This window comes from Mastomys coucha, unplaced genomic scaffold, assembly GCF_008632895.1.
Source record: "Mastomys coucha isolate ucsf_1 unplaced genomic scaffold, UCSF_Mcou_1 pScaffold6, whole genome shotgun sequence".
Lineage (NCBI taxonomy): Eukaryota > Metazoa > Chordata > Mammalia > Rodentia > Muridae > Mastomys > Mastomys coucha.
In genome coordinates this window covers 91,939,880-91,967,519 of record NW_022196912.1, presented here as the reverse complement: position 1 = coordinate 91,967,519, position 27,640 = coordinate 91,939,880, and the positions used below count along the sequence as shown (strand labels likewise).

The following is a 27,640-nucleotide window of genomic DNA, read 5'->3' as shown; positions in this document are numbered from 1 at the left end:
AGTGTCAGGAGGAGTGGTACACTGAACCCAAACACATGCAGAACCCATGTCAACTACTACTGACAGGCAATGCGTTTGGAAAGAAAAAGATGATAAAATGTTGCTATTGAGTATTAAAAAAAAAAAGTATTGATATGTAAAAGAAACAGCCGTTAGAGAGTTCTAGTAGCCAAAGTAGAGACAATTTGAGCAGCAAAACAGGCTACAGTATGAGACCATAACTTAGAGTATTCTTGAGTCTATGCTGATAGAAACAGTCATCTCTCAGGACTGGAGATCAGCTCTGAACCCCTCACAGGTACGCAAAGCTACAAGTGCTCCGATCTCTTAGTCAGATGGCACAGTCTTTACATATAACCTCTGTAAGTCCTCCCGTGTACTTTAAGTAATCTCTTGAGGCTGCGGATAAAGCTTGGTCAGAAAGTGCTTGCCTAGCATATAAGGCCCTGAGTTTGCTCTCCAGCACTGCCCTCCTTCCCAAAGCTCTAGATTATTTACAGTGCTAGGCAGATCATTGCTAAGCTGTATTGTCTCCGAGTAAATGGTGCAGGGGAAGGTCCACATGTGTTCAGTGTAGACATCAGTTTTCTAGTATTTCTGACTCTCGGCTGAATTCACAGCTGCTGACACAAAGGGCTGAGTAAAGGATGGAGTGAGAGCATGGTAAGTCCCCAGGGAGTAGTTTATTGATTCCACCATCAGATTCTGGAGCCTGATGGTCCCCCTCCTTCAATGTAGGCTAACCTTGATACCTCCTTAATAGAGCATGGGGGATGGGGGGTAGAGGGACGGGGAGGAAGGAAGGAAGGGCTTCGGAGACATCTGACCACAGTAGCTTGGCTAGTGATCAGGGTCAACATTGTTGTGACTTCCCTCTGTGGTTTACTTCCCCTAACGGATAACCCTTCAGGAGTGTCACACCAGTCTCACTTGTCAGTCTAGCAAACTGAACCTCTAAAAACAACCAAGGTCATCACAAACAAGGACGTCTGAGAAGCTGTCACAGCCGGGAGCCAAGACACCTAACAGCAGAGCACATAGTATCTTAGCACCAAAAAAGAAATGGTATAAAAGTGGCCAGTGAGGAGACTCTGCAGGCAGACTTGCTGCCAGTCCTCATGACCTGAGTTCTCCATCCCCAGAAGCCTTGTATACTGCCTTTGACTTTCAGACTCCTGACAATGTCATATACACCCCCACAGACAGTAAGTGTAATTTTAAAATGGTATTAGACAAAAACTATAGGAATTTGAGTGAAATGTGGCCTCTAGCTATTACATCCATATTAGATACCCCACCATATGTATGTAGTCCCTGTGGAGGCCACAGGAGGAGTTACAGACTTGTGAGCCACCATGTGAGTGCTGGGAACTGAACTCTGGACCTCTGGAACAGCAGCAGCCAGTGCTCTTTTCTTCTCCACTGAATATAGGAACTTTGTGCTTCGTGATTTTCTTCTGTCAATCTAAAACTAAACAAAAGTTTTTGGATTTACTTTAAACACACACATATACATATATCTAGTTTTACTTGTATGTGTGTTCTGAGTGTGAGTATAGACCCTGTGGGCATGACCCTGAGGAGGTCAGAAGAAGCATCAGACCCCCCAGGAACTGGAGTCAGAGATGGTTGTGAGCAGCCATATGGGTGCAGGGAATCAAACCTGGGTCCTCTGGAAGAGCAGCTAGTTCTCTTAACCACTGAGCCATCTCTCTAGCCCCTATTTTTCTTCTTCCTGAGACATAGTCTCATGTAGCAGTGTCAAGCTAGTTATGTAGCTGAAGCTGACCTAAAAATCCTAATCCTCCTGCCTCAACAGACTTGCACTATCACATCCAGCTGGTGTCTCTCCCACCCCATGCCTCTCCTTCGTTCTTCTCCCAGTCAAGCTTTATTTTAAAATGTGCTGCTGCTGCTGCTTCTCCTCCTCCTCTTCCTCTTCCTCATCTTTCTCTCCCTTTTCCTCTTTCTCTGTCCCCACTCCCTTTTTCTATCTTCCTGTTTTCTTTTTAGGACTGGGTCTTGCTATAGCCTAGACCAGGCTAGCCTGGACCTCACTATGCAGCCCAAACTTTGAGCTTCTGATCCTTCTACTTCTGCCTGCTGAGTGCTGGCTCAACATCCATTGTTTCTGTGGTTGTTTTTTCAAAGCTATGTTTCCTTAGGGGGAGCTGAGGGCAGTGAAAAAGCTCCTGTTAAACAGGCTCTGTTCTTGTCTGATCTTGTTCTTGGATATGCCAGGGAGGCAGGAAGGAAGAGTCCCAGCTGCCTGGTCCCAGCTCCTGTACAGCTGGTGAAGAGCTCAAGCAGAGCTGTCCATGTGGGAAATGAGGAAGATGTCCAGGAACCGGTTACACATGCTGGGGCAGGTTGTCGAAGGCTGGCTGCCACCAGGGCTGCAGTCAGATCCCAGAGACTTACATCACGCTGTGAGTAACACAGTGTCACAGCAGGGTGGCACACACTTATTTAATATTCTGGCTGGGGTGGTGGTAGCACATGCATGCCTTTAATCCCAGAACTTGGGAGGCAGAGGCAGGCGGATTTCTGAGTTCCAGGACAGCCAGGGCTACACACAGAGAAACCCTGTCTCAGAAAAAAAAAAAAAGAAAGAAAAAAAAAAAAAGAATGCCACTCTATCCCATGGACTATACACAATATGAGGACCAACTAGGGGCATAGCTCAATTGCCTAGCATTCATGAAGCCTTGGGTTCAATCCCTAATACCACATAAATGAGATGTGGTGGTGCCCACCTCTAACCCTAGCAATTGGGAAATAGAGGCAGAAGGATCAGAAGTTCAAGGACATCCTAAGCTACAGAGTGACTTCAAGGTGACTACATGAGACACCATCTCCAAAGGATTGGGTAGGCCTGTCCCTCTGTTTGCTGTCATCATCTCATTCTGGTGAAAGATGGGGCCAGGAATTCAAGGTCTTGGTCATCTTCCCTTGGAAGAAATCAGTGTTTATCTCTACCCTTAGGTTACCCTTGATCCTCTTGATCTAGAGACCTAGGGTGGCAAAAGAACATGGGCTCTGGGCAGTTTGGGGGCAGCAGATCTGGGCTCAGGTGGACTTCAGCAACAGTAGAAACCCCAGTGAGTCACCCAGCTCTCTAGCCTGTTTCTCCAGTTATGAAACACAGGTCATACACCTACCTCACCCACTGGGTGAGACAGAGCCAGGGATCAGATGAAGGGAGGAAGGATGTCAGGCAGCCAGTCATGGGTTACTGCTGGGGAGAACAGGTCAGGGTGCTGTTTGTCAGGCAGCAGCTGGGAACCTCTGGCCTCGAGTGATTTGGGATAGTTTTGTGTCTATCAGGATGCTCCCAGCTGTACAGATAGTCCTCAGTTTTTGTTTGATAAGCTCATTTTAAATTGAAAATATAAAATCAAAACTAGACTAGTGAGCTGGGTAGGGCAGTACACACCTGTCGTCCCACCATTTAGAAGGCTGAGTGAAGAAAGATTCTGAGTTCTAGGCCAGCCTGGGTTATAGAATGAGACTAAACAAACAAAACAAAACAACTAAAACACTGCCTGCCTAACCTGCCAAGCCAGCCTGGTTTATATAGTGAGACTGAAAAATAAATAAATAAAATACTGCCTGCCTAACCTGCCAAGCACGGTATGGAACCCATTCAGCACGTGGCTTTCATAATACCATGAGGTCAAGACATTGTAAGTTGAAGACTGTCTGAGATGGTAAATGCAACTCGGATCAGCTCATACAACTCAAAAACCAGATGGCCTCAGAATCAGAGCCTAGCGGTGTTCCTAGTCTCTCAGGAGGCGGTATGTGCTCACGTCTCAGCCTACCTGCCTTCTAGGTAGAAAAGCGGCCATGCATGACACTGTCCCATTAGGAGAGAACAATTGCTTTTTCTAATCAAGTGTCCAGGACTTCTTTGGGCCGTTTCAGGTCATATTCTTGGCTCTGGACCAATCACCAGGGCCAAGACAGGCTGCCTGGCTTATCCCTGGTTACTGTCAACCCCGAGCAAGCAGCTGAGCAAAGACAAGTCAAGATGACTGTTTTGGGGTGGAATGGATGGAAACTGTCAACTAGGTTTCCATTACACCTCATCCACAGTGGTGGTCAGCAGAGGGAACTGACCTCCTAAGTCAACAGTTCCCCTGCTGACTCCAACTCCAATTTTTATTTGGAGTTTGTGATATTTGAATAAGACAGTCCCTCACAGGGCTGGAGAGATGGCACAGTGGTTAAGAGCACTTGCGGCTGCTCTTCTAGAGGTCCTGAGTTCAATTCTCAGCAACTACATGGTGGCTCACAACCATCTGTATTGGGATCCGATGCCCTCTTCTGGTGTGTCTGATGACAGCTACATTGTACTCATATAAATAAAAATAAATAAATCTTTAAAAAAAAAAAAAAAAGAATGTCCCTCACAGGCTCAGGTATTTGTTTTGTTTGTTTTGAGACTGGGTTTCTCTGTGTAGCCCTGGCTGGCCTCTAGACTAGGCTGGCTTCAAACTCAGATCTGCCTGCCTTTGCCTCCTGAGTGCTGGGATTAAAGGCGCGCATTACCACTCCCAGCTGCAGGCTCAGGATTTGAACAGTAGGTCCAGTGTTAGTTGTGGTGCCAGGGGAGGTTTAGGAGGTGTGGCCTTGCTGGAGGAGGTGTGTCAGTGGGGGCAGATTTTGAGAGTTCATCCTCTATAAGTTATCACTGCACCAGAAAAGTTACTTAATCAGAGCTTCATTCCCTCCCCAAGTTCCCCCCCCAGGGTGGGGGGAGGGAGACGGGCGTGTGTGTCTTCCAATGTGTTGGGGCGGTTGAGACAACTTTCAGATAGCTCAGGGTGAACAGTGTTGCTAGAGATGATCACTAATCAACTGAGCTTTCTTTCCTCCTTTTTTGTTGTTGTTGCTGCTGCTGTTGTTGCTGTCATTTTGAGACCAAGTCTCATTATGTATTATATATCTCTGGTAGGCCTGGAACTCACGTGTAGATCAGGCCGTGTAGATCTGCCTGCCTCTGCATCCCAGATGCTAGGGTTAAAGGCATATGGCTGTACCCCAGCTGGCTACGGATTTCTGATCTCCTACCTCCACCTCTCCAGTGCTGGGATCCCAGGCTTGCAACACTACATCTGTTTTGTTTTGTTTTGTTTTTAAGATTTATTTATTATTATACACAAGTACACGGTAGCCATCTTCAGACACACCAGAAGAGGGCGTCATCTCTCATTATGAGTGGTTGTGAGCCACCATGTGACTTCTGGGAATTGAACTCAGGACCTTCGGAAGAACAGTCAGTGCTCTTAACCGCTGAGCCATCTCTCCAGCCCCACATCTGGTTTTTAATTGCCATTCTTAAGATTGTGTGCTTCTGATGGAGTCTCATGCCCACTGGAGAGAGAAGCATGTGACTAAGATACAGGCCCAAGTAAAGCCCAGTAGTCCCCAGTGGGAAGAAAGGCTGGGACAGCACCCAGCTCTCATCTGCTGACCTTGACCGATGCACACAGACACCTAGAGGAAAGAGGTGGAACACCAGGCCACTCAGGACTGCCACAGTCCTAGAATGTTTAGAGGTAGTAATTTTTGCTAAACCAATTTGGCCCATTTTGTCTGTTCTTGCTTCTGGTCTCCTCCCCAAGTCTCATATAGCTTGGGATAGCCTGGATCTTTCTTTCTTTCTTTCTTTCTTTTTTTTTTTTGATTCTTTGTTACTTTCTCATCACACATCCCAATCCTACTCATCACCCAGTCCCTCCATATCCACCCTCTACCCATATAGCCTCCCCTCCAAAATAAAACAAAACAAAATGTCTTGCCATGGAAGCTTTGGTGTCACATAGTGTATATACCCTTTTGATCAGACAGCTTTACCTGTAAGTGTTCATCGAAATTGGTTTCGGATACATCATCAGGGCTGTCTCTCTTATGCCCGCGCCACTACACAGCCAGTGGCAAGAAGGGGGGATAGCTCTCTTGTGCCTATGCCACCAGAGCTAGATCGCCCATGCTGCCCAGGTGTGAGGGGAGGGGCCATCTTTCATGAATGTCACAGCTGGTGAGAGGTGGGATAGGCCAGCTCAGCACAGCCCATGGAAATCAACATGGCCCAAAGCAGCAGCCCAGACCAGGGATGTCTGCATGGCCAGGGACCCAGTCATGGCTCTCAGGTGGCTGCAGAGGCCAGGACATCACCATGGTCTCAGGTGGCAGCGCATGCCACTCGCGTCAGGCTGTTTCTCACCACAGCAGTTGCATCTCCAGTTCTGCCTCTCTTCCTATCCTCATAGCTCACAAACCATTTTGTTTCTCTTTCTCTCCCATCTCTGTCACATACTTGCTCCTTATCATAATGACACCTGCCTACCCACACCTCATTGTGGCAGACAGACCCAGCCCCACCACCCCTGTTTTTTTTTTTGTTTGTTTGTTTTAGAGACAGGGCTTCCAATGGTTTTTTGAGGGGCGTTGCTGCTACTGTTATTGAGACAAGTCTCAAGTAACCCAGGGTGACTTTTAACTCACTTTGTAACTGAGGATGACCATAGGTTTCTTTTTCCTTCCTTCCATCCTTCCTTACCCCCTCCTTCCCTCCCTTCTTACTTCCCTCCCTCTCTCCCTTCCTCCCTCTCTCCCTTTCTTCCTTCCTTCACTGCCCCCCCTTCACTGAGCCTTCTCTTCAGCCCCAGAATTTTTTAGATTATTAATTTATATGTGTGCACTGCTAAATGCATATGCTTGCTATACAGTGCACATGCTAAGATCAAAGGACAACTTGTAGGAATCAGTTCTCTCCTTCTGTGGTGTGGAGTCCAGGGATCAAAGGAACTCAGGTGGTTCCTATGTATTTTATATGTATCCCAGTCTACTCTTAAACGTGGGCTTCTTCTGCCTCTGCTCCTGAATCCTGCAACTGCAGATGTGCATCACCACATGAAGCTGTCAGTGTCCCTGTTACCTGTAGTTGTGTATTCCCCATCCTAACCCTAACCCTAACCCTAACCCTAACCCTAACCCCCTAACCCTAACCCTAACCCTAACCCTAACCCTAACCCAACCCTAACCCTAACCCTAACCCTAACCCTAACCCTAACCCTAACAACCCTAACCCTAACCCTAACCCTAACCCTAACCCTAATTTTGTGAGAACCGAGTTCCGGGTGTACTTCCCACAGCTCAGGTAAGTCAAGGCAGTGATCGCCATCAAGCAGGGTACATGAATGACTGCAATATTTAGCCTGAGTTTTACTGACCAAATGCATTTATATGACTCACAGTGCACAGTAAACATCCCAGCCATGAAGATATGGCAAAACACTGAATGAATATAGATGAGACGGTATATATATATATATATATATATATATATATATATATATATATATACACACACACACACACACATACATACATACACACCAGGGCAACTGTGGCCCATGGGCCAAATCTGGGTCACCACCTGTCTTCATAAGCACAGCTTGGCTTGGGACAGAGCCACACTCCTGTGGTTTCGTGGTGGAGAAGAGTTGAGCGTCACAAGAGAATGTGTTATCCACAAAACATAAAAGTGTTGGTTTTATTTACAAAAGGTATGCATCCTGTTGTTATAGTTCATAAAATAGAGCACAGGAAAGCAGTTCCCCCTGAAACAACCCTCTTTCCCATATGGAAGCAGCACTGCCCTAGCTCTCAAATCAGCTTCAGAGGAGCAAACATCTCCGAGTCAAACTTACCCTGGAAAGAGGTCCCTGAGAAGGGCCGGGTGTGTGGCTCACCCGATTCACACTCCACGCAGGGCTCTTATCTTTTTAGGCCACAAAGAGAGTCTAGACAGCATGTAGGTATAAATACATCCATTTCCCACTTGGAGCTTTGATCCAGTCTTCTGGACTCAGAAGCTGAAAGCTATAGTGAGCTCCTGCCATTTCCTGGGATATACTTCTCCAAGAGGTAGTTTGAGTGAAATTGAGACAAGTTTTAATCTGTGTGATGGAATGTCAGCATTGTTGTCCAGACACCCCAATACTTCAAGCCAATCCTAGCTCGAGTTGTGGATCCTACCTGGAGCCACAACTGCACTGCACCCAGGGCCATCAAACACCTGCTGCAGCTGCTGCTCTTTTCTTCTTAGTTTGTGTGAGAACCCTTGGCTTTGAGCATACGAGGCAAGTATTTTACCATTAAGCTGGTATTTCTGGCCCCAGACAGATCCATCTCTAATACCTGGCTATTAAGCTCCTATCCAAAGTACAGTATATAGCAACAGTATTGGTGAAATAGTGTAAGGTGTATGCAACCGTCTACCTCTTACAGTTTCATTTTTTAAAAATGTACTTTTATATATGCATGTTTCCTTTCAAGTACGTGTGCATCACATATACGCATAGTGTGTAAGGAAATCAGAAGAGAATGTCAGGGCCCCTGTAACTGATTAACATGCAGTTGTGAGCCATCATATGGTGCTGGGAACTGAACCCAGGTCCTCTAGGGCAACAAACCTTAACCACTGAGCCATCACAGAAGCCCCAAAAGCTTCTTTATATTATTAATTTATTAATAATTAGATTATTAACACAATTTATTAACAATTGAATTACTAATATAATTTTATAAATCAATTATATATTAAATTATATATTAAAATAATATTTATAAATTGTGTGCATGTAGGTGTGCATGCAAGTGTGCATGCGTACATACATAAATATGCATGTCACAGTGTACATGTTGACATCAAAGGAGAGTTTGTAAGAGTCATTTCTTTCCTTTTGCCCATGTGGGACCCAGGGATCAAACTCAGGCAGTCAAACTTGGTGGCATGCTTTACCCATGAACCATCACACAGTTTCCCTTTTACCATTGTTTAATTTTTATCTGATGGGTTAATACACCAGGAAGCAACACTGCCAGGTTTGAGTGAGGCTAGCCCTCGGCAGAGGCCCTTCCATGGCTCTGGTATTTAAGCATCTTTATGGCCTCTGCTTCTGTATGGTTGTATGTTGTATGAAGTGGCTTCCTATAGAGTCCTACTACAAAGTCTGTGGGACAGCTTAGGAGAGGGGGATGTTCTGGTTCTCAGTGTCCCTAAGGCCTACATGATTTATCACCAGGAAGAGGCTCTTGGCAACTGGCATGTTGCCTTCATTCGTTAGAACTCCACAGTAACCCGCTTTAGCCTTTGGTTTTGTCTTGACCCCAGAAAGCTCTTGTTAAGTAAACTCAGTTCTGAGAGGAACCATATTTTCCTTCATCCTCCGGGCTTCTGGGTGGGCCTGTGTGGCCCCGTTTCCGGGCATTTAGTCTGTAACACCCCCATGGCATGGTAGAGTGAACAGGCTTTATGCTGTCATAGTACTGACACAGGAAGATACACTGCAGTTTTGTGCTTCAAAGGAACCCACAAGAATAGGCTCTGCGGTCCTAAGTTCACAGACCCCGAAAACACATGGTGTAATTGGTCAAGTGAAGACTTCCTGAAGATAGGCCTCTGTGTGAGTTCCATGGTGTAGACGAATCCAAAGAGCTATTGGCTAGACTCTCACCTCAAGTTACTGACTCAGACACAAGGCTACAATGAAAGGACAGTTTAAGAACGCCACCTGGGGGGCACTCACCCTGGCTGATCCCCAGGGTGGGCAGGTGGGACTCGGGCAGACAGAGAGCTGTTGTAGTTTGGTATTTATTTAAAGGTTTCCAGGAGTCAAATGCTATGCTGGTTGTGTCTTTTACTCAGGATCTACAGGATAAAACATGGATCAAATAAAATCTGAGATTTCTCTCCAGGCCCACCCGAAGGCTCAATTGGGAAGTTCTCCAGAAAAGGAATTACAGAGAAAAGTTAGTACAAACCTGGAGACCACAGTACCAGGATCCTCTCCTCTCCCTAGCCCAACTCCACCGACCCTTCCAGGCCCTGCTCCAGGGTATAAAGACATCACAGACCGAAGGGGTTTCTTGACCCCAATTGTGACTGCAGTTGTCTTCATTACCTTAGGCTTCTGGTGATGAGCCTTCTCCTGTCCGTGGTGGACAGATAAACTTAGGATAACGGGTTGCAACCCAAACCTTTATTAAACAAAATAAACATTTCCAGGGGATGGGAGCTGCAATGAGAATGTAGCTCTGGGTTATCTGTATGGATGCAGTTTCCCCTGAGGTATCCTCCTTTTGCAAAGAGCCTCAGAATGTTGCCTTCTTGGCCTTTCTTGTCAGAGAGTCCCTTAGTAACCACAGAATTTTGGCTATACCCATGCCAGCCCCTACCTATGGCCAGGATGGTCCCCTGCCCAGCCCAGTGCAATGGCAGAGCATAATCCCCTCCTGGTCGGGTTGGTGACAAATACTAGAATTCAGTGTGTGAAGGAGGTGCACAAGGAGGAATGAATTTCAGCTTCCTTCATGCAAGAGTCAGGAAATGCCCACAGCAAAGGGGCACCCTGAAGGAGATAGCATGGTGGGCTGGAAAGAAGGCTCAGTGGCTAGAGCACTTCCAGATGTTCTTAGGAAGGATACAAATTTGGTATCCAGCACCCGAGGGACAACACCCTGTGACTTCAGATAAGGGCATTTGATGCCCTTTTCTGGTCTCCACAGACACACAGATAAACACACAGACACACACACACACAGATTTAATTTTGTTTCTGAAGAAAAAAGACAGCCTAGAAAATGTTACTCTTTATTATTTCAAGGAGGCAATACATAGTTCCAGTACACCAAAGCAATAGGGAGTCAGAGGCAGCAAATGGCCAGTGGTTTGGGAAAGAACCTCATGGTGCATCTCCAAGCTCACACAGACTGGGACAGTGACAGGAGCTTGCTATGACTGTAGCAGTGGATGGATGACCAAACTCAGCAGCTGCAGACCGTGAAAGGGCTGCTGCAGGGGCAGTTCCACAATTCGGCACACAAGGCTACTGTCCCGACAGCAGCCAGCTTGCCCAGCATTTGACTCTGTCTGTTTCAGAGCCTGGAGTGGACAGGGCAGGAGTAAATCCTGAGTGATCAATTAAGGTGAAAGCCTTAGTAGTGTTAACACTCTGGATGAGAAGAGACAGCACTGTCTTGGAGGGGTGGGTGGGGAGAAAGGACTGGAAGGAGCCTGGGCCGAAGCACAGCCGTAGGAGGGCCTCTCCTGGTACATGATGGGGAGAGGTGGGGCTAGGCATGGGGGAAGCTGCTTCCTCTGGCACAGAGTTGACCTAGAGGTTGGTTTTCCACTCATAATTGATTACCTGGGTGTAGTCATCATACCAAGGACAAAACAACTCTTGCTCATACCAAACATGGCCTCAGAGAGAGAGATGACTCAGTTTTCCCCAGGTTGTGGGGAGGGCTCAACCTAAGACCCTTCATTCCTGGCCCCTGTCCTTTGGGGTGAAAGAGACGAGCATAAATATGCCTACTGGAGCCCAAGTGCTCTGTTCCAGAGAGCTCATATTGGCTGGACCCACGGTCCAACCCTTGCACAGAGCTGACATTTATACCAGAGAGGATGCCCATCTGGTGACTGAACGGTGGTGTCACAGCAGTGAGGGGTCACAGCAGTGGGGAGGTCACAGCAGTGGCTGGGATGCAGAGATACTCACAGATGCCTTCCATTTCAGCATTGTGGGCCTAGCTGCTGGGGGCGGGGGGGTGCTGTTTCCCAGCATGCACTGCTCTCCAACCTGGCTTGCTACATTGGCTCCCAGTGTTTTGGTTTGACAGGTATGAAAATAATTTTAAAAATCACACCACCGTGTATTCCAACCCAGAGCTGATGGCTTTGTTTCGTTTGACAGGAAAGGACAAAGAAACCACAACTCCACAGTGGCCAAGGCTCAAGTAGCACAAAGCTGTGCTATACACAGAATCGGAGAAACCTTGTCTGGCGGGGGAGCTGGGGGAGCTGGGGGAGCCATGGGATCCTCTAGTCGGTGGCAGGATCTGAGGTCACCTCATCTTCACATTCCTCAAAGCCTGGGACTGGCTTCTGCAGAAAGTATGTGGTGGCCTGGATCACCTTATCAGGTCCAATGTTGTACACAGGGTGTGTGGGCTGCTGTGAAGAGAACAGAGGCAGATTCGTCACCAGTGGCTTTGTGTCTGCTGAAAGGCACCTGGCAGAACTGGACTAAGGAGCAGGAGTGACACAGATTTATTCCAGGCCCAAATGTGCAATAAAACAAAATCAGGATCTGCTGAAAACCTCCAGTAGTACACAATCACAAGGGAACATTATACAGCCACTTAAATACGTGCTTTCGGGGGCTGGAGAGATGGCAGGCAGCACTTAAGAGCACTGGCTGCTCTTTCAGAGGACCTGGGTTCAATTCCCAGCAATCATATGGCAGCTCTCAACTGTAACTCCAAGGGCAAGGGATCCAACACCCTCATACAGACATACCGGCAGACAAAACACGGATGTACATTAAAATAAATCTTTTAAAGAGAGAGAGAGATCTCTGAATATGTGCTTTCAAATATTTTAATGACGAGGAGAAATGCCAAAAATATATTTTAGAGTTTGTTGGATTTTGAGATATTCACATCGACTTTAGCAGTTAATCATCTTTTTGTAAAACTCTGAAATCAGAAACTGTGTGGAAGATCCTGCACCCTAACATATTAGGTATGTGCTCCACCATTAAGCTATCTCCTTGCTCCAAACCTTTTTTATTATTTATTTATTTATTTATTTATTTATTTATTTATTTATTTTGGTTTTTCAAGACAGGGTTTCTCTCTGGCTGTTCTGGAACTCACTCTGTAGACCAGGCTGGCCTCGAACTCAGAAATCTGTCTGCCTCTGCCTCCCAAGTGCTGGGATTAAAGGCGTGCGCCACCACTTCCTGGCCAAACCCTTTCCTTAAGCACTGTAATTTTCTTATCACTAAATATGTTTTTAATTAACAAAGTACTGTCTGTTACAACTTTTTCTTCCTTTCATTCTGTTTTTAAGTCTCATCTAGTCCAGGCTGGCCTCAAATTTACTATGTAAGCTGGCCTTGAACTCCTGCCCTTCCTGCTTCTCCCACATGCTGGGATTACAGGTATGTGGTGTCTGCTTTTCGTTGTGACATTTTCATGTATACTGCCATGCTTTGTTCTTATTTGCCCCTGGCCTCCACTTCTGCTGGTCCTCCAATTCTCTCATGGCAATACATTCCACTGTCATTCTGTTTCCCTTCCTGAGACCTCTGATATAGAAAGATCACATTTTCTCTCATGGAGTGCAGATAAAAAGTAAAAGAAAAAATGAGGCCCAGAGGTGGTGGCACTTGAAAGGTCTATGAGTTTGAGGCCAGCCTAGTCTACAGAAAGAGTTCCAGGACAGCCAAACAGAGGTAGGTAGGTAGATAGGTAGGTAGGTAGGTAGGTAGGTAGGTAGGTAGGTAGGTAGGTCGATCGATCAATAGATAGATAGATAGATAGATAGATAGATAGATAGATAGATAGATAGATAAACAAAAACAGCCAAACAAAACAAAAACGAGGAAAGGAGACATTAGAGGGGAGGAGAAACACTGTCGCTTTTTTTTTTTTTAATTAAAGCTTGTCTATGCATGCACTGTGTTGAGCTCATTCCCATCCCTCCTCCTTTCAAACCCCTCTCCTTCCCATTAACTCCCTCTCTCTCCATAGACAGCTTGACTTCTAGTTTCATGTCATAGATACATACGTATTTTATGTATCTATATATAACTTGGACGTACAGATGAGAGAAAATATGCCTTGCTGACACTGCTCCATCTACTTACTATGATGGTTCCAGTTGCAACCATTCTCCTGCAAATGACGTGACTACATTCTGATGGAATCAAAGGGTCCTTTGGGAGGGGGAGGGGTAGACAGGATGCATCCCTCCCCTGTTGCAATTACATTTGTAAACAACCACTCTTGGCTCCAAAACCTTCTGAGTGCTAGTATGATACTTGAAAAGTCTTCGCTTTTAAAGCACTTTGGATTTTTAATGTTACAGGGAAGCTTACCCTGTAACACATGAACAAAAAACATTCTGCATAAAAACATCTCAAATCTCTCACAACTTGCCTATGGCTGTGACAAGGCTGGGCGGGCAGGCCACCGCCATCTAGCAAGACTGCAACAGCAAGCCATGGGACCAGATTTCACTCTCCTTATTCCTGTATGTGTGTCTCAGTTATTAAATAGTATGGTGTATCTGTATTTGTAATTAAAAAAAAGGACCTCAACTCTTTTGGGTAGAAGTGTTGGATCCTATTTCAATTCTTTTACATTATTTCCCTACATTGCAGAAAGCCAAATGAAATTTGATCTGAGACAGGGCAGAGTTTTAGAGCAGTATTCGGGGCCCTTTCACTGTGGGCGAATGACAAGGAAGAGGATAAAACTGCAGAAAAGATTTTAAACTTCATCCCCATCACGAGTGTGTGATGCTTGCATGCGCATGCCCAGTCAGTGGAGTTGCTTTTCTCCTACTGTATAGGTTCCACATTGGTCTCAGGTTCTGAGGCTTGGCAACAAACACCCTTACCTGCTGAATCATCTTGTCAGCTCCCATTTATTTATTAGACAAGGTCTCATGTAGCCTAGGCTGGCAGCCTCCATCTCCGAGGAGTGCAGCTAAGAACTTCTGACCTCCTGCCTCCACCTCCCAAGTGCTGGGATTCCAAGTGTGCACCATGGTGCTTGCTTTATACAGTACTGAGGGCTGACGGAGGTCTGCATGCAAGTTAGCTAAGCACTGTTGCAGCTGAACGACACGCCCAGCCCTCGGGTTTACAATGTTTCTGAGAGACAAAATGGGAGAGGGAAACTGGACACAGTGGTGGACACCTTTAACCCCCATACTCAGGAGGCAAAGCAGGCAGATCTCTGTGAGTTATCTAGGCCAGCCAGCACTGTAGAGTGAGACCCTGTCTAAAATGGGGGAGGGGCCAGCAAGCTACCCATTGAATTTCAGGAAGCCAGTATATTTTAAAACACAAACTGAAAAAATGCATTATAATAAAAAATGTATATCAGGGCTGGTGAGATGGCTCAGCAGGTAAGAGCACCAATTGCTCTCCCGAAGGTCATGAGTTCATATCCCAACAACCACATGGTGGCTCACAACCACTTGTAATGAGATCTGAGGCCCTCTTCTGGTGCATCTGAAGACAGCTGCAGTGTACTTGTAATAAATAATAAATCTTTAAAAAAAAAATGTATATCAAATCTTTAAAAATGTTTTTCTATTTATTTACTTAGTACAGGGGCTACCCATGCCACAGCATTCAGGTGGAGGTCAGAGGACAAGTTGCAGGAGTCAAGTCTCCCTTTCTACAACTGAATTGAACTCAGGGGCTTGTGTGGCAACCCACTGAACTATCCCACCAGCCCTCATGAAAGTCTAAGGAAGAGTCACTGAGGGACTGGGAGATGACTCAGTAAAATGTTTGCTGAGAATCCATAAGAACCTGAGTTTGGTCCCCAGTCACTACGTAAAAGGCCGGGTATGGCTGGGGCACTTATAATCCCAGCAACAGGGAGGCAGAGACAGGAAGATCCCAGGGGCTTAGTGGCTAGCCAGCCCGTAACAAGCAAGATCCTGGTCCCAGTGAGATGCTCAAACATCCGAGGTTGCCCTCTGGTCTCCATGTGCACCCACACACGTGCCTCACCAAAGGTTGAACCAAGTATAGTGGCTGCAGCCTATAATCACAACCACCCCTGGAGGAAGGAGCAAGAAAGCTGACCCAGTTCAAGGCTAGCCCGGTCTACAGTGTGAATTCCAGGCCAGTCAGAAATACAAAGTGACATAGTTGGGACCCTGACCAAAAAAAAAAGAAAAGAAAAGAAAAGAATGATTTTTCATCTATTTGCACTTCTGCTTGAAATATTTACCAACACAAGCAAAGGAAAGACATAAAAGACAGATGAAAAGAAAAGGCTCAAAATTTATATCTGCTGGCCACTACACACAGTCTCAGCTGCATTTGTTTCTTGGGCTCAGGTCTAGGTGCGCAGTGTGTCCTTCTGCCAGGCTGCTGTAGCACAGGCCATGGTGGGCAGCATCCTGTTCCTTTCCTGTGCTGGGACTGGCTCAGGGCTCTGCTAACACATCTAGTCACAGACCCCTACCCTGAGCTATATCCCTAGCCTAGGGCTGCCACCTTGTCGGAGAAGGCCACCCACATGAAACAAATACATGGCAAACTGACGCACGGCAATGTGAACAGCCCATTCTCTGAGGAGACAGCATCTACGCTGAGCGATGAAGCCAGCCATAATACAGTGAGTGGAGCACCAGGCCCATGCTAGAGTAACAACTGCACCTGCCCTAGAGAAGAAGCTGTGGTCAGCAACGGGCTGGAATAAAGTCACGGCACCTCTGCCCCCCAGTGCAGACCGCTGAAGTCCAGCCTCTGCCTGGCCCTATATTTCCTCCTCCACTCACACCCTCACTTGGGCTACAGAATGCCAGGAGGGTGGGTGGGGCCTGTGAGTTTCCCAACTTGCCCACGCAGGGAACAGAGCCAGCTCTGCAGGATGCAAGTGGCTACTCTAAAATTAGGTCCCCTGACCTGGGAAACCTTGTGGAAAGGGGGCGTTGAGCCCCTACCTGCCTTACCAGAACATTCTCGGGCACACCCATGACCACATCATGCAACATGGCTCCGCTTCCAAAATGCTGGGCAATGGAGAGGCCGCTCAGGCAGTAGCAAGTATGGTAGAAGTCACGTGACCTGCAAGGACAGACAGATGGCTCTGAAACGGTCCCATCCCTCCCTACCACATGAATCCAGAGGACTGGGATATAGATGTACCTTGGTCCCTTTTCGATACAGGGTCTAAGGAAGCATGGCTGTTCCCAGTAGTAGTCTTGAAGGTACACTGAGCCCTGCCCAACAATGGGACTAAGTTTTGTTATTGGTTTGTTTGTTTGGTTTACTTTGATGCAGTGATGAGGATGGACCACTTGCTAGGCTAGTCCGCAGTCACCACTGAGCCACACCCTCAGCCATAGGAATTGTTTGTCTTTCCAGACATTCTGGAGAGGGCTAAGAGTGGCAGCACTAAATTAATGCATTTCTCTAGAAAAACGTCTAAAAATCAATCACACTCAAATTGCTGGGCCAGGCCTTCCACCCAGCAGTAGTACGTGTGTGTGTGTGTGTGTGTGTGTGTGTGTGTGTCCACAGTGTAACTACATCTCATATTTTATTTACTTTCTCATTTACGGTACCATACACAGCACCCCAGGCCTGCATTTAGTCATCTAATTCACTGTAGAATAGTTGGATTATAATCTGTTTATCACAGTCATTGGTTTGATAGCCTATTCTTCTTCACTGTTTCACAATCCTCAGGAGTGACCCCAGAACAGTGCTCCACCCACCACTGATCTGTACCTCTATCCACATCCTATTCCAGTTAAATGGACTTAATGAGTAAAACACAAGTAAAGGAAGCCAGGCATGGTGGCTCATGCCTTTCGCTCAAGAGGCAGAGGCAGGTAGATCTCTGAGTTCAAGGCCAGCCTGAACTGCTCTGGCTTATAGAGCTAATTCATGTACAGCCTGGGCTACACAGAGAAACCTATCTCAGAGGACAAAAACAGTAAAGAAAGCCACCAAGACAGGCATTCATTTACCTCTCTGGGGAAGTAGGAAGGTGCACTTGAACTGGGGTCCCTGGTGAGCAACTCTGGATGAGTAGCCGAGGTGACTGCTCAATGGGGCTAAAGGGGGGGTTACACCAAACACAGCACTTTCCCTTCACAATGGTAATGCTAAGCAGATGAAGGACAGGGATGCCCAGGTTGATTGATGGGCCTGGCTCTGAGTGAGCCCGGGTGGCAATTCCCTCTCCCCTCATCCGTCTCCCCAAGAGAACACTTACTTGCCGGGTTTGTCCAGAAGACCCCCAGCTGGACACTGGCAGCACATCAGGATGTACTCCTGCAGCGCCTGCTGATGGAACATCCAGTGGCTCATGCTGAGGGCAGGGTCACCTGGCGAAGAACACAGTGTCAGAGGGCGGGGCTGACATCAATGATTATTGACTCGGTCCGGTCACTCTTAGTACACCTGCTGCCTTCACCACACGTGCCCTCTCCTGAACATGACTGTGTTGTCAAAGAGCAGGTCTAGGAGGCAGTCTTAATTGCCAGTCAACATGGATGATGGCCCACAACCAAATCTCCAGCAGTGGCTGCTCGGAGTAGCTCCAAGACTGCCTCAGTTTCCTGACAGCATTTCCTTTAGCTCCTCTCAGCAATTTGTTAGGACACACCCCTTACCAGAGGCTCTACTCAAATAGCTTGTTTTGACCTTTCTAGCCCTAAACTAAATCCACATCCAAAAGAAACTCCCAGAGACCCAAACGTTTGTCCCAGAAGCCATCACTGCTGACCATCCTGTGTCACAGAAGGCACAAGCAAAAGCCACCATGCTGGGAGTCACAAGAAACTTAAGTCCTGGGTTTTGTTTTTCTTTTCATTTCTTTTGATGCTGGGGAACATGCTATGCGTGCTGGGGAAGCACTCCACCCTGAGCTACATCCCTAGGCCCTGGGCTCCTTCATTTATAAGTTCAGCCAGTACAGAAAGAGAATTCTGCAGGTCACAGTTACCAAGCAGGGAGAGGAGAGGGAGCTCAACACTTTTGTTTTTATTCATTTCCCTACATAGTTACAATTATTATAATTTTGTAACTGCATGTTTTTCACATAACACTTAAACACAAATTTCTGTTCTGTTACATCATCTTCAGAACCATCATTTGGAGTAACAGTTAAACATCCCATTTAAGAAGAGATACAAGGTAACTGAGAAAAAAAAAAAAAACAGGGCCAAAGCTTTCATAGATGTGGGTATATAAATCTCTAGGGTGGGTGTAAAAACCTCTAGGTAGAGTTTACAAAAGGTGAACGTGAGCAGGGTGGGTGAGAATATAAGTAAAGCAAGCGGGACTGGGAAATGACTCGCTAGGCACAGTGCCTCCTGTGCAAGCATGGGAACCCGAGTTCAGATCCCAGCACCCGTATAGAGAGTCAGTGCAGGGCAGGAGACATATAGCTCAGTGGTTAAGAGCACTGACTGCTTGTCCAGAGGTCCTGAGTTCAATTCCCAGCAACCACATGGTGGCTCACAACCATCTGTAATGGGATCTGATGCCCTCTTCTTGTGTGTCTGAAGAGAGCAAAGTGAACTCATATGAATAATAGCCAGGCGGTGGTGGCACACACATTTAATCCCAGCACTTGGGAGGCAGAGACAGGCAGATTTCTGAGTTCGAGGCCAGCCTGGTCTACAGAGTGAGTTCCAGGACAGCCAGGCATACACAGAGAAACCCTGTCTCGAAAAAAAATAAAAAATAAATAAATAAATAAAAATAAATCTTTAAAAAAAAAACAAAAAGAGTCCGTGCAGCAGTGCACACCTGTAAGCCCAGTGCTGGGGAGGCAGGGACAAGAGGATACATGACACTCATGTTCCAAGTTCAATGAGAGACCCTGTCACAAAAAAGTATGGTGGAGACTGACTGAGAAAGACAGCAGATGTCAGCCTCTGTCAGCCTCTGGCCTCTCAACCCATACCTACCTGTACATGTGCACACACAAACATGTACATACACATATACCACACATGACAAAAGAACATTCCACATTTAGTTATAGAATATTCAGACAGAATTTTCTTTTCTTTTTTTGAGACATGGTCTCAGCCCAGGCTGGCTTTGAACTCACTACGTAGCTAATGATAACTCTGAAATCTTGATCCACTTGCCTCCATCTCCTGGAATTACAGGTGTGCCTCATACATCTGGCAATAATTTTGTAATTATGCTATTTTACTTTATTTTTATTTTACACACACACATATTCATATATGGGTTCTTGCATGTAGCATGTGCCTGAGATTTATGGAGGCCAGAAGATGGGACTGGATCTGGAACTAGGATTACAGGCAGCTGTGAGGTGCCATGTTGGTGCTAAGAAACAAACCTGAGACCTCTTAACTACTGAGCCTCCTCTCTAGTGCCCCAGCCCCCTTTCTTCCTTAAAAAGATACACACACTTATTGTCTCAGCTACTAGGCTAAATCAAGGAAAAGATGAAGAAGGAACACACATACACACACACACACGATAAAATTTTTAAAATGTTCCCAGTAACCAAAAGGGTAAAAATAGATAATAGAGATGAATTTGTACCTTCCATCACAAAAGGACACAGCTTTCCTTCTCTCTAGAGGAGTCAGTGACAGGACCTTCCATAAAAGCAGAGAGCAACCCTACCAGACTCCAGAGTATGCTGGTACCCCAGCCTTGGACATCCCAGCCTCCAGATCTTGTTGGGGATCAAACTCAAGACCACACATGCTGGTTTTCTGTAGCTCTCCATCAGGCTAATCTCCACTAACAGAAGTGCAGGAGCAAGGAAAAGAATCTCCAATGAGTCAGACAATACGAGCATTGTGTACCTTATGCTATTCATGCATGAGTGTGTGTACGTACATGTGTGGATATATTTGTACTTGTGCTATACAATTAAACTCAGAGCCTTGTGGATGCTAGGCAAGTAATCTACCACTAGTTGGATTGTTAGCCTTGGGAGCAGGCATCTATACCACTGAGTCATTACAGGCTGTATACCCTAATTTTTAAAAATTATCCTAATTACTGTGAACATCAAACTAGATACTTATAAGTAAGGGTACAAAAATTGCAAAATACTAATAATTTGATATAAACTACGTCTTAAAGGGGAAGTGAAATCCTGGGAATGCAGAGTAGCTCAACATTAAGAAATCAGGCTAGGCACGGTGGTGTATGCCTTTAATCCCAGCACTGTGGAAGACAAGTATGGTAATACACATATAATCGCAGCACTTAAAAGGATCAGAGAGAGGTTCAAGGTCATCCTCAGCTTCGTAAAGAGTTTGAGGATAATACAGAGCCAGCAAAGGGCTCTTACTACTCAGCCTGACAGAACCAGGTCTGACCTCCACACATGTCCTGCGGCACACATGCCCTCCCCCTCTACAGAAAACCAACAGGACTAAGTAAATGTAATAATTGTTTTTAATTACCCGGAGCTGGGAGGATAGATCAGTCAATGAAGTGCTTGCTGTACAAGCGTGATGACCTAAGTTCCATCCCCAACCCCCGAGTTAAAAATCCGGGCATGGCAGTACACCAATACCAGAGCTGAGAGGTGGAGGCAGGGGCATCCTGAGGCTTGTTGGCCAGCCAGTCTAGTGAAATTGGTGTAGTGACTAAGAAAGATACTTGGTTGTTGACCTCTGGCCTTCCTATGCCATCTAGATATCACACACACACACACACACACACACACACACACACACACACACATGCATGTAACCACACATACACAGGTACAGTAAATAAATGAAGACTATTAATATGTCAATGCTTGCTGGGTATAGTGGCACATACCTGTAATTTCAGCACTTAGAAGACAGGTAGGCAGGTAGGAAGATCATGAGTTCAAGGTCATCATAGGCTATATAGTAAATTCTAGGTTAGTTTCAGATACAAGACTGTCTTTATTTTTTATTTTTTTTATTTTTTTATTTTTTTTTTTGTTTTTTGAGACAGGGTTTCTCTGTGTATCCCTGGCTGTCCTGGAACTTACTCTGTAGACCAGGCTGGCCTCGAACTCAGAAATCCACCTGCCTCTGCCTCCCAAATGCTGGGATTAAAGGCATGCGCCACCACGGCCTGGCTAACAGTCTTTTAAAAAAAAAAAAAAATCGGGCTGGTGAGATGGCTCAGCAGGTAAGAGCACTGTCTGCTCTTCCGAAGGTCCTGAATTCTAATCCCGGCAACCACATGGTGGCTCACAACCATCCCTAATGAGATCTGACGCCCTCTTCTGGAGTACCTGAAGACAGCTACCATGTACTTACATATAATAATAAATAAATCTTTTTTTAAAATCTATATATTCTCTGTAATCTTTTTTTAAAAAAAATTCAAACTGAATTGAGAAAGACCCAAAACAGCCAAGGTGATCTTGAAAAAGAAGAAAGCTTAGAGGCCTGTATTTCCTGATTTCAAAACCAACAGCAGAGATGTCATAATCATGGAACATAAGGACAAACACATGGCACAATGCAGTAGAAACGGGAATCAGGAGATAAGCCCACACACCCATGGCCAACTGGTTATCCACAAGATGCTATGTCCATTCTAAGAAAGAACAGTCGATCCTGGGACAACTGGACTTCAACATGCCAATGACGTTGCTTGGTGGAAGAATGTGCATCTAGCATATAAGCTAAACATGAAAGCCTCATGTTTTGTTTGTTTCTGGTCCTGGGGAAAAAGCCCAGAAAAAGCCTTTGGCTGGGTGTGATGACTCATGCCCTACACTACACTTGGGAATGCCTAATCCCTACACTTGGGAAGCTGAAGCCTGTGCCACACAGAAAGACCCTGTCTCATGAAATAAAACAAAACAAACCCTTAAAAATACATCAAGAACCGAAATATGAGAGCTAAATATCAGATCTCTAGGAAGAAAACAAAGTATATTCCCATGATGTTTGTGGTGGTTTGAACAGAAATGGCCTCCATACACTCGTGTGTTTGAATGCTTGACAATAAGGAGTGGCACAGTTAGGAGATGTGGCCTTGCTAGACGAAGTGTGTCACTGTGAGGTCTTACATGCCCAAGCCATGCCCAGTGTGGCAGACAGTTTGCTGCTGTCTTTGGATCAAGATGTAGAGCTCTCAGCTCCTTCTCCAGCACTATGTCTGCCTGCACACTGCCAAGCTTCCCATCATGATGATAATGGACTGAACCTCTGAAACTATACACCAGCCCCAATTAAATGTTTTAATTGTGGAGGCTTGGCTCAAGAGATTTCAGAGGAGAAAAATGTTAGTATGTGGTCTAGATACTGGTCCTATGAAAAATATGGCTTTTGACCTCATCCAAAGAGTCTGCCTGAGGCTAAATTAAAGAATTTGGATTAATTCCATTGGCAGAGGAAATCTTAAAACAGCCTAGTATTGATTCTGTCATGTGGTATTAGTGTTCACTCTTACACAGATCTACAATGAAAAGGAACAAGCTGCCGGGCAGTGATGGCGCACGCCTTTAATCCCAGCACTTGGGAGGCAGAGGCAGGCGGATTTCTGAGTTCGAGGCCAGCCTGGTCTACAGAGTGAGTTCCAGGACAGCCGAGGGCTACACAGAGAAACCCTGTCTCAAAAAACCAAAAAAAAAAAAAAGCCTGATGTTAAAGGTGACCTTAAGGCAAGACACTATCCAGCAAAGCTGCCAATTTGTAAAAAGCTTACAGCCAGGTGTGGTGGCATATGCTTTCAGTCCCAGCACTCAGAAGTCAGAGGCTAATGGATCACCAGCCTGGTCTAAGGTGTAATTGAACAAGGGGGGTGATGTTCCAACCCCAGCAAGTGGCAGAATTTGGCAGCTTCCCCCATATGATTCTGTCTTTAGAGAGAAGGATAAAAGAAAGGGCTTATGGAATGTCCCTCCATGTCTAAGGATAGTCGCTGAGGCCATGTGTGTGGCAGGAGTGTCCCCAGATGGAGGCCTAGAGAGGCCATTGTGTGAAGCTGTGAAGGTGAAGCCTAGATTGCCTTGGAGACCCCAAGATGTTGGAGATGTCAGAGCCCTGGGATACCTGCCAAGGAGAGCTGCTAACAGAGAGTGGAACCAGCCCAAGAGAGACAGGTGTGTGGCTGTCAACAAAGCTGAAAGGAGTTGGATATCTGAAGAATATTTTGACATCAGAAATGGAGATGAAGAGTTTGGAGTTTTCCCGGGCTGGTTTTGGTCTTGCTTTGGTCTAGCATTTTCTCACTACATCCCCTTTCCTCTAGTTTGGATTGGTAATGTATCTCCTGTGCCATTGTGTATTGGAAGTATGATTTGCTTTTTTATTTTGATCTTAGAGAGGATTACAGTTAAGAGGTTGCACAAATTTCAGAAGAGATGTTCAACTTTGGACTTTTAAACAAGTCTAAGACTGTTTATGGACTATGGGGACTTTTGAAGTTGGACTAAATGTATTTTTGCATTATGCTATAGCTATAAGCCTATGGGAGCCAGGGAGTTGAATGTGGTGGCCTCCATAGATTTATGTGTTTGAATGCTTAGCTATATGAAATGGCACTATTAGGAGGTATGGCTTTGTTGAAGGAAGTATGTCACTGTAGACATCTTATATGCTCAAACTACATCCAGTGTGGCAGATAGTCTCCTGCTGCCTTTAGGGCAAGATGTAGAACTGTCAACTCCTCCTCCAGCACCATGTCTGGTTGTTCACTGCCATGCTTCTTGCCACAATGGACTAAACCTCTGAAACTGTGAGCCAGCTCAATTCAGTGTTGTCCTTTGTAAGAGTTGCTGTGGTCATGGTGCCTGTACTGGCTGGTTTTGTGTGCCAACTTGACACAGGCTAGAGTTATCACAGAGAAGGGAGTTTCAGTTGGGGAAGTGCCTCCATGAGATCCAGCTGTGGGGCATTTTCTCAATTAGTGGTCAAAGGGGGTAGGGCCCCTTGTGGGTGGTGCCATCCCTGGGCTAGAAGTCTTGGGTTCTATAAGGGAGCAGGCTGAGCAAGCCAGGGGAAGCAAGCCAGTAAGGAACATCTCTCCATGGCCTCTGCATCAGCTCCTGCTTCCTGACCTGCTTGAGTTCCAGTCCTGACTTCCTCTGGTGATGAACAGCAATGTGGAAGTAAGCCAAATAAACTCTTTCCTCCCCAACTTGCTTCTTGGTCATGATGTTTGTGCAGGAATAGGAACCCTGACTAAGACAGTGCCTCTTCACAGGAACAGAAACTCTAACTAAGACAATGTTGGAGTTAGCAATGGATTCCTACATGGTACCAAAACCACAAGCAACACGACAATAAATCAAACAAAAAATTAGGCTTCACCGTGTGTGAGATCCAGGGTTTGATCCCTAGCATAAATAAATACATAATGTTTTAAAGTTAACGAAGAAGCCCAAGTGTGTGGCACATGCTTGTAATCCGGCACTTGGGAGGCTGATGCAGAATTGTCATGAGTTCTAGGCCAGCCTGGCTACCTTGTCTAAAACAACAAAGGGTAAAAGAGTTTTGAAAGTATCTGCTCATTTATTCTGATCTGCATGCCTGTGTTACTAATTAGGATGAGAGTTTTCTGTAACTTTGGTTTACCAGTCTACCCTCTGTTTTCTAAAGTCCATTAATATTATGACCTTCACCTTAAACTATATTCATTTTTTTCTGTAACACAGCTGTACCTCCTGCCCCCTTTTTGCCCACTTGTTTTGTTATATGAGTTTAAAATAAACAGTTGATACCTCAGTTACAATCATACTATTGTTATTTTCTTTGCTCTAAAAATAGTATTTGTTGAGTATGTATTTTGGGTAGAAAACAGAAAATGTTCTAAATTGACTATGATACAGGTAGACTTTTAAAATGGTTCAAGTGCACAGCGTGTGAAGCTTATCTCCATAAGGCTATTGTGTTTAAAAGAGTATTTATTAAACTTTAGGATAACGCTTCTATACATAGTGTACCCTCATGCCCTACCCCATAACAGTGGGAGACCCATCCCCAGGCAGATGATAACCTGTGGCTAAAATCATAATATTTCACTAAAGTCCAAAAGCTCAGAGTTTGTGAATCCTCCAAAGAACTTCCTAGGGAACTTAAACACCAGCACACATGGATCACGGCGCAATGACGGCTGACATGGTTACAGGACAGCAGTGGCATAGAAGTCAGATTCTAAAACCTTTTACACCTCTGCAGCAGATTCCCACTACAATGTCACTTTTGGAAATCCCCATCATAATGTCATTTTGGATTTCAAAGGTTCCTTTAGCTACAAAATCAAGAGTCTTTCCACATGACAGCTGAGATCTGCTGTGGGTAGCTCAATCTGATAGGGAGACAAGGCCTAGGGTATGTCCCAAAGCACACACCAAAGAACACCTGTCTACCAGCAGTTGTTCCCAGCCTTTGACACCACAACACAACGCTGTCCCTACAAGTCCACACTGCAAAACTGAGTTACAAGAAAAGAAACATCACCAAAACTTTTGAAAATTATTAATATCGTAACAGAGTTTAGGATTTTGTGCTGGGCCACATTGGTAGCTATCCTCAGCAACATCGGCCCTGCAGGGCAGCCAAAACTCACAGGCTGCTTGCTTTTTATTGATTGTTTGGTTGGTTGGTTGTTTTTTTTTTGAGGCAAGGTTTCTCTGAGTAGTCCTGGCCATCTTGGAACTCTGTAGACCAGGCTAGCCTCAAACTCAGAGATCTGCCTGTCTCTGTCCTCCAAGTTCTAGGACTAAAGGCATGTAGCACCACCGCCTGGCTCAGGCTGCTTTCTTGTTTCACTGGTGGTTTTGCCTGTGTGTCTATCTGTCTGTATGCGGGTATCAGATCCCCTAGAACAAGAGTTACTTTACAGACAGTGCTGAGCTGCTAGATGGGAATTGAACCCGGGTCCTCTGAAAAAGCAACCAGTGTTTTTAACCCTAAGCCATCTCTCCAGCCCTTATTTATTATTTAAAATTGTGTGTGTGTGTGTGTGTGTGTGTGTGTGTGTGTGTGTAGCAATATGCATGTGAGTGCATGGGCTTTCAGAGGCTAGAGGCATCCAATCCCCCCAGAGCGGGAGTTTTAGATGGGTTTGAGCCACCTAGCATGGATGCTCTGGTCCCCTGAAAGAGCAGCAGCCACAAGGGCTCTTAACTGTTGAGCCGTCTCTCCAGCTGCTACCATTTGATACTGTTAGTCTATTACTAATAACTCATCCTCAAATTCTTTCTTCAGCACACAGGAGCAATCACTGGCACAGAGCTCCTGTAGTCACGAGCTGAGTCAGGCCACTGCTTGAACTCCACGCTCCATTGTGCTGAGCCTTTTCTTTTTTAATTAGAAGTAAGACCATTGATGGCTTCCTCCACCGCACCAGTGCTGGGCCTCAAACTCAGGGCTCACACACTCTAGGTCATCCCTCTATCACTGAGCTACATTCTCAGCTTCAAATATATATGTTAGATTTATTTCATTTTATTTTATGTGTTTGAACGTTTTGCCTTCATATATGTATGTTTACCAGAAACATACCTGGCACCTGGGGGCCTCAGAGGGAGAAGAAGGAATCAGACCCCCTGGAACTGGAGTTACAGATAACTGTGAGCCACCATGTGGGTGCTGGGAACCAAATGAATTCAGGTCTTCTGGAAGAGCAGCCAGGCTCTAGCCAGGCTCGAGAGCCGCTTCTCTAGCCCCACAAACACATTTTTTTGTTGTTGTTGTTTTGGGGTTTTTGTGTTGTTTTTTTTTCTTTTGGTTTTTCAAGACAGGGTTTCTCTGTGTAGCCCTGGCTGTCCTGGAACTCACTCTGTAGACCAGGCTGGCCTCGAACTCAGAAATCCACCTGCCTCTGCCTCTCAAGTGCTGGGATCAAAGGCGTGTGCCACCACTGCCCAGCTCACAAACACATTTTTAAAAGTAATGATAAGGCTGGTGATATAGTTTAAAGGTAGGGTCTAGACTACTATGGATGAGGCCCCAGGTTCAAGCTCCCCAATTGCAAATTAATAAATAATACATTAACATTTTTTAAGTATATGGATGTAACTCAGTGGTAGTAAATGTGTTTAGCAGGATCTGGGCTCAATACCCAATATCAAA

At 45.7% G+C, this 27,640-nt stretch overlaps 1 protein-coding gene and 1 long non-coding RNA gene across 2 annotated transcripts in view; one reads left to right on the top strand and one right to left on the bottom strand.

Annotated features, from left to right (window-relative positions):
• Window positions 1-8,845: 8,845 nt before the first annotated feature.
• LOC116080966 lies at window positions 8,846-9,768 on the top strand. Its single transcript, XR_004114696.1, has 2 exons — window positions 8,846-9,479; window positions 9,722-9,768. It is a non-coding gene; the product is annotated as an uncharacterized LOC116080966 (long non-coding RNA).
• Window positions 9,769-10,650: 882 nt separating this feature from the next.
• Window positions 10,651-27,640, bottom strand: part of Fntb (farnesyltransferase, CAAX box, beta) — a 97,906-nt gene continuing 80,916 nt past the window's right edge. Inside the window, exons 10-12 of the mRNA XM_031357669.1 lie at window positions 17,836-17,947; window positions 16,565-16,679; window positions 10,651-12,031 (exon numbers count right to left, since the gene is read on the bottom strand). Of these exons, the coding sequence (XP_031213529.1) occupies window positions 11,900-12,031; window positions 16,565-16,679; window positions 17,836-17,947 (359 nt within the window). The 3' untranslated portion in view covers window positions 10,651-11,899. The remainder of the gene's footprint in view (window positions 12,032-16,564; window positions 16,680-17,835; window positions 17,948-27,640) is intronic.